We start from the raw sequence: 7,500 nt of genomic DNA, 5'->3' as shown, positions 1-7,500 counted from the left end.
AATCTTAAGAAGAAAATAAAGAAATAAAACAGCAGCATGCATAAATTCTCTACTTGAAATAATAGCAAAAAATATACTCTGGGCAATGCTAAACCCTGAAAGTATTTAACTGATTTGCAAGAAATTCATGATTATTTACTTTCTTAATAAAAAGAAATCTAAATTTAATTATGAAAATTTTAATGAATAATAACATAATAATCCAGAAACATTACCTTGCCTCATATCATGGTCACTGAGAATAGAAGAAAATTACACATGAAAAATCTTTTTAGAAAAGAAAATACCTAAACCAATGTTTACATCTTAGACAAATTTTACTAAAAAAAGCATGTCCTTTGTAAGTTATTTCTTTATTCTCCAAATAACTTTTACAGTTGATAAGAATATACAAATATTTGTAATTTCAGTTGTTGTTATGCCTAATGAACTCGAACCCCAACCCTGATACTGCTAGTCTGACCTATATGGACTTCAGAAATGTTCTGGATCATTATGTAATTTCCTTTCAAATAATCTTGTTTAATTACTCCCCATGCCATGATTAGCAGAAATTATTTTTTAATATTTGAATCCAAAGTTACTGTTTGAATTAACAGTCAAATGAAATTAATACAGTATGATCAAGTTTAATAAACATTTGTCCAATACATCAGCAACATATCTAAACACCCTCAAAAAATTCCTGATTCTGAACATTGAGCAGAGAAAAAAGTAACTCCCAAAGCTCAAGGGTAATCAAGTAAACTGTCAGCATCAACAACATCCCAGTCATCAGAAGTTTGAATGATATATACCTTGGAGAGCGGGAACGGGACCTGCGAGGAGAGCGAGACCGCGAGCGTCCACCACCACGACCTCCACCCCCAAAACGCCTGGGAGATCGTGACCTGGAAAAACATAGGGTTTAATTACACATACAAGATCTTGTTGTAAATATCAACTTTTTGTCCCTGGAGTGACCATTTCCTTGATACAGGAACACTTCTTTTAGGTGGATTTTTTTTTTCTTTTAAAAGATGGATCATATGGTAATTCATGACTAAAATAACCAAAGTCCTGTGCCATGGAAAGTAAACAGTTGTAAAGAGTTTACTGCCACAAGCTGTCCAGCCCTCTTCCCCAAAGCCACCTGGGTGACACTCATTATCCTGATAGAGATTCAAATGTTCCAAGCAAAAATAAAACAATTGAACCTTCTACAGGTAGACAATCACTCCTTAAGGTACCATCCTTCATGAAAGGATTCATACCTACGCTTGACTGCTAATCACAAACTGGTAGTTTGTGATAATTGATCAAATGGTCAAATACTGAGTAGTGTACCGTCACAGCAGGGTAGCCGTTATGATGAGTCGAGGCGCGATGAATGTAAGAAAGTGGAGCGAGCGTTGAAGGGTCAGAGACCCAAGATGGTGGGTGGGGGGGCAGGCCTGATGGTGCGCAGGCAGCGGGCGGGCGTTGGGCGGAGGGTAGACGTAGACGGGCGGGGAGAAGAGGACACGTGAAGCGCATAAGGGCTGCCCGGGTGCCATGAGGTGCCGCGCCGGAGGAGGGCCATCAGGCAACGTGCCGCGCACCACCACCGCTGCACATGCCTTGGCTGATCAGGGCCCACCACCTTCCCAACACTGGTATGCAATACCATCCTCAGATCAGTAAAGCATAAAGTATTACGAAATACTGTCACACTTCACCATCCTGGAGAGTTACTTGATCAACCTCTACTGGTGAATCAAGCTGCATTCCCAGTGAGGTACGAGGTGATGGGTGGGAGGGATGCCCACAATGAGGCATCCCATCTACCCCTACAACCCAAAACTGGAAGTCCACTGTACAAGCAGGCTGACGCTGATGCTAGCAGTGGTGGTGGTGGTGGTGGTGGTGGAAGTACTTGTGGTGGTGGTGGTGGTTGTGGTGGAGTTGGTGGTGGTGGTGTGGTAGCAACAGTAGGAGGAGTAGATGGTGGTGGTGGAACAAGAAGTAATTTGGGCGAGATAGTCCTGTAATGGGTCACACACCACAATTAACACAAATGACCAAAATATAATTTTCTGAAGCTCAAAAGTATGAGCAGTTATTTTGATGGTAATACAAGAATTTAAGTCGGAATGAAAAATATTTCAGCAACTACATGCTTGAAATTATAATGGAAATAAAGAACAAAACAAAGTCTTGTACATTATAAACAGATAAAACCAAAAATGAAATAAGTATTTTAATTTTAAATAATTAAGAAAGTTCCACCAACTAAACCTACCCAGCACAAACCCAATATAAAGATTTTTTTTTTTTTTTTTTTTTTTTTTTTTTTTTTTATAAAAGAAGCTGACAGAACCAGATCCTGTATGAATATCATTAATCCAGTTTTAAATAAAATACAAACTTTTCAAGTAATACAAATATATACATATATTAATAATAAAAGTAAAATTTAAAGAAAGGAGTGATTAAGTGAATGAGTGAATGTGTAAGAAAGGAAAAAAGGCCATATGTATTAATATCCACTTATGCCCATTTACATATGCATGATATCCATAGCATGTAAATTCATGCAACTCACACAAACATCCTGCTTTTAGATTTCAAAGCACATCTTGGAAAGGCAAGTTCCTGTTTGCTCTTAGCAAGATTCTCCCTATATCAATGCAATGTAATACTTTTTACAATGTAAGACCTTTCTTATGGTTCAAATAGACAAAAAAAGAAAAATCACTAATAACATTCCTTTTCCATTTTCAAAGCAAATCTTTAGTTGGAGGGGGGGAAAAAGATATTAATAGTACAAACTGGTAATGATCGATGACTGGCTGACAGTTTGATGGTGATAAATTTTTGATGTTACATGACCAACCTCTCAAGTGTATGTATGCCTTAAAAAAAAAGAAAAGAAGCAAAATCTGATATATTTAACAAGATAAACAATAAGGAAACAACTATTTCAAGATTTTCCCCTACCTTAAACTGGAATGGTTCTGCCAGATTCTCTTATAGATATTAATCCACAAACCAAAAAGCTCCCCTTTAAAAGCCCTCCTCTCTCCCCAAAAAAGCGTAGTGATACATGGATACACAAAATGATAAACAAAAGGAGGAATCAATATCGTTTCTTTTCAACCGAACAAAAAAATAAATAGAAAATAAATAATAATAAAAAAAAATAAATAAATAAATAAAATAAAATAAATAAATAAATAAAAAATAAGAAAAAATACAGCAAAATAACTACAAACCTTTGACCACAATATTTACTGATTCCATAATCCAATTTCAAGATCTTAAATATCAAGTTATGTGAACTGGCATCGCCTCATATAAACACGAAAAATAACTAAATTACAGGTTCAAGATAATTCTTGTCACACAACAGAGAAGGTCTTCAGAATGGAGAGTTAAAGAAGCAATCTTGAAGAGAAAATCTGAGACTACTACAGCCAAGAATGATTTCCAAATGGACACCACACGCCTAAGGTTTTTTTAAATGATATCCCCCCCATTTTTGTTCCTTTTAAACAGTGACACAAAAATTCATCACCTGAGAAATGTGAAGTCATAAAAAAAAAGAATGCTAGGAAATTTCATCTCTATCTATACCTACAACCAGGGAGGGGGGAAATAATGATAATATAAAATAAATAAAGTTAAGTATCCCAATCAACAAGAGTGTAACAGCTACTTTGGACTTGCTGTAGAACACAAGGAACAGGAGAAGCGCAGTCCTTACCTCGACCGTCTTCCCCCACCACCACCTCGTCTGGGAGGGGAATGGAAGCGGTCACGTCGAGAGCGTCCCGTTGACATTTCGACTTTGACGCGAACACCACACATGCGTCTGTAGTGAAGGGAAATGAAAAATGAGGATGGTTAGCATTGCTGTATATGCACCTATGTTTGTGTGCCTGTGCATGTGCAAGTGTGTGCCCATTTGTGTGCCCACTTGTGTGCACTAGTGTGTACTTGTGTGTATGTACATACTAATGTGTGATGTCTATAAACAATGTATTAGAATGGTGCCATACATAATAAAGGACTCGTAAAAAACTGACATGCTATATGTGCACATATGCTCACCAAGTGCTAATAAAATAAGGCACAACCACAGTAGTCTTCATAAAGCTATATGAAAAAGAAAAGGGAAAAACTGAAACAAATGTCATACTCACGTTCCATCCAAGGCACGCACGGCATCTTCTGCATCCCGAGGATCCTCAAACTCCACAAAGGCAAAGCCTGGTGGATTCCTTGCAACCCATACATTTACAAGGGGCCCGTACTTGGAGAAGGCCGATTCCAATTCATGTTTGGCTTCAGTGTTGCCAAGATTGCCTACGTACACCTTGCAGTCAGTCCTCATCCTTCTACTTTTAACTATTCAGAATTCTGAAGAGTAGACAATACTTTTATAAATACCAAAGTATATATAAATATCATATATATAATATATGCTGTCATCACTGCTATTAACAGATTACAGTGAATGCCAACTATTGAAATAAATGAAAGGTTCGGCTTATGAAGTTGTGAGATGAAAGATGACAAAATGATATGAACTTGTTAATGAAATTAGACATAGAATCAAGTACTAATGCTTTTTTTCATTCATTCTGAAATTACCACAATGGTATTCACACTCAAACATTTTAAAACATTTAAACAATACACAAATACCTATATCTGCTGATGTTCTTGATAAATAAAAGTAATTTTACTGTGTTTATAATATATATATATATATATATATATATATATATATATATATATATATATATATATATATATATATATATATTGTATTATTCATATATATAATAAGTGTGTGCATCAGTAACTCTAAGTTACTGATAAGAATAGCTTTTGTATAATAAGGTCTGCAAATTGGGAATGTGTTCTGGAACATCAATTTCCTTTGGTGGAATTTCCAGAGCAATGACTGTCTTCCAACAGCCATGATATAAGCAAAACAAATCAAAATAGTAAACGAGCAAAATATTCCTTTAGAAATTCTGGCTCAATTTCAGTTTATACATGGAAGTACTGGCATGATCTCCTTTCCTTTCATCTACTCACAGATCAGCAAAAGTTAGCACACCACATATACTAAACCACAGAAAGGCAGTCACTGCTTCACTCTGTTTCATTCATGTTCTATCTTACCACTGCCCCTTTTCCACATCTTACCTACCACCATAAAAGACAGCAGCACCAAGGTCACATTGAATTGCTTTCATCAAAATTTCTCCTGAGTGTAGTTTGTTCAGAAGACACAGTAAACAGACTTTTTGATTACCTTTCTGTGAGGAAGAATAGGGCATGGTAGCTGCCAGAGAGAGGTGACAGGGATGATCAGCTGAATTTCTTGGTAGATACTTGTATTGGTCAATTTGACATTGCCTCCTTCCATATGTTCCAATTTGATTCTCAAACAAAAATAAACATTTAGTACGGATTTTTAAAAATTTCCCGACACAAAAGTCCAGTGGGACACTTGAGACTGCTATCATAATAATCAGTAAAACATTTTCAAATAAATTACATGTACATTTAATTTCAAGGTCAAATGTGAGAAATTGTATTCTAAAAATATAATTTTACAAACTTTTACCTCGCAAATGGATTCAGTCACCCATGACCTTACAATACAACACATCAAAATATAATCAGTAGAAAAACTGACCATATAGAAACCTCTCACTTTAATCAACCAATTTTAAATGAATTAGAATTTTTCTTTATTCTAATCTAATTGAATATATGTACCAAGTGCAAGATTTACATGATTTGAATCTAATTAGTAATTTGAAAATATTTAGAACATTTTAGTTAGCTTGAGAATCATCTTATGAAGACAATAACATAGGTTGCATATGCAAACCACCATCTCAAGTTATTATAATACTTAAAACATGGTAGAACCTTTCTTAACTCTGATATTTAATCAATTCACATTAGTATTTAAAATTCCCAAGAACACCTGGTACACATTTACTACACTAATTAAGCATAAATTTATTCATTAGTTCAGAATATTCAACAAATCCTGAACATACCCAATTTCATTGAAAGGTACATAATTCTCCAATATCATTACTTTCTTTTGAGCTTTTGTGCTTGTGTTACTCCCATCATTCCTAACAAATCTACCCCTTTTTACTTATCTCTATTGTTACTAACTTGTACACATGATACATATTTCATATCTAATTTCTCACATTCCAACTATACTTATGGACTTCTTTTGCAGATTATGTTCAACTTTCACTTTTACTCCCACTGTTATGCTTTCTACTTCACTACTCCAGTTAAATGTATACAAAATTGTTTACCATATGAATGGGATATTATTTGCAAATATAACACTGTAGATAAAATATAAATCATATCCTGAGCTGAGAGGTTTCATATTTCCTGGCACAAACAACTGGATCAGAGAGTGCAGAATGTTATTTTAAGTAAGAACAAACAATTGGTACAATAAATGAGCACATTTTTAAAAATCTACACAGGCAATATAGACCATTGCAAATGCAGGGTAAAGAGACTTTGTAATTTTCAAATTATAAATTATTTACCTTTACTAGATTTTCAATCAAGTTTTCAAAACCAACAAACCTCTACCACAAGTAATCTGGCAAGGACTAACTCCTTGTTTAACAATACATCACCTGCAAGTTCTAGAAGCTTTATCTTGCCAGTATATACATGGTAGAATTTGTTAACATTCTTGTTTGGAGCATGAAGCATAGATGTCACAACATTGTTTGACAAGCAAATACATGAATAACTGATTACAAAACAAGCTTAACATTGCGAGTTTATATCCTACACTTAACACCAATAGCAATGAAAATATAAAATAAACGGTTTGTTAAAAAAAAGCAGCAGCAGCAGCAGCAGCAGCAGCCACAGGAAGATCAGAATCCCTTACTCAAATCTAAGCTCAATACTATTAAAGCTATCACGTGAAGAAGAACCATAACTATTCTTAGCTCAAAGGGGGGGGGGGGGTCATCAAACATCTGCCTTATTTATTTATATTGCACCGCCCTTTGTTCTCAACATACACATATTAATAACTAATTACTGAATTCAGAACCCAGTACAAACCCTAGCTAGTGAAAGATATGTGAGGGAGATTTGATGGTCTTTGCTGAATTGCAAAGCATCACTTCTGCATAGTTCTTTTCAAAACACTTATGCATCAATCCAACCATTTAAAGCAGTGCTCCAACTATAATAATTCTGGCTCTCTCATGCAACTTGGGATTAGCTTGAACACCTCTTGACACCTCCCCTCAGCAATTTCCCTCATCTTCAACTCTGAAGACTGTGCCACTTAAAGACTTTATCTAACTTTGCATCTTCGTTATTAGCAGTTTATTAAAGTTTAACGTAGTTCTGGCTCTTGTGTATGAAACGTTTAAAGATGCATTATGGTGGTAATATGGCTGGTTTAGAAAGAGGCATGAAGGGAAAGATAGATTTAGAAGCAACACTATCTAT

General features: G+C 35.2%; 1 protein-coding gene across 6 annotated transcripts in view; it reads right to left on the bottom strand.

The window, feature by feature from the left end:
• The window catches only part of LOC119568194 (RNA-binding protein 1-like), a 63,194-nt gene that overhangs the window by 53,323 nt on the left and 2,371 nt on the right, over window positions 1-7,500 (bottom strand). Inside the window, exons 2-6 of one of the 6 annotated variants that reach the window (XR_005228074.1) lie at window positions 4,164-4,380; window positions 3,725-3,832; window positions 1,327-2,003; window positions 798-890; window positions 216-235 (exon numbers count right to left, since the gene is read on the bottom strand). Coding sequence is in view for 4 of the 6 variants with exons in the window: in XM_037916612.1 (XP_037772540.1) it covers window positions 216-235; window positions 798-890; window positions 3,725-3,832; window positions 4,164-4,354 (412 nt within the window). In the remaining 2 variants the exon portion in view is untranslated. Of the gene's footprint in view, window positions 1-215; window positions 236-797; window positions 891-1,326; window positions 2,004-3,724; window positions 3,833-4,163; window positions 4,381-5,287; window positions 5,512-7,500 lie in introns of those variants that run through there. The other 5 variants (XM_037916612.1, XR_005228073.1, XM_037916611.1 and 2 more) reach the window with 5 other exon arrangements.

The sequence above is a fragment of the Penaeus monodon genome, chromosome 43 (assembly GCF_015228065.2).
Source record: "Penaeus monodon isolate SGIC_2016 chromosome 43, NSTDA_Pmon_1, whole genome shotgun sequence".
NCBI lineage: Eukaryota > Metazoa > Arthropoda > Malacostraca > Decapoda > Penaeidae > Penaeus > Penaeus monodon.
Note: the sequence above shows the minus strand (reverse complement) of the source record. Positions and strands in the feature narration are given on the sequence as shown.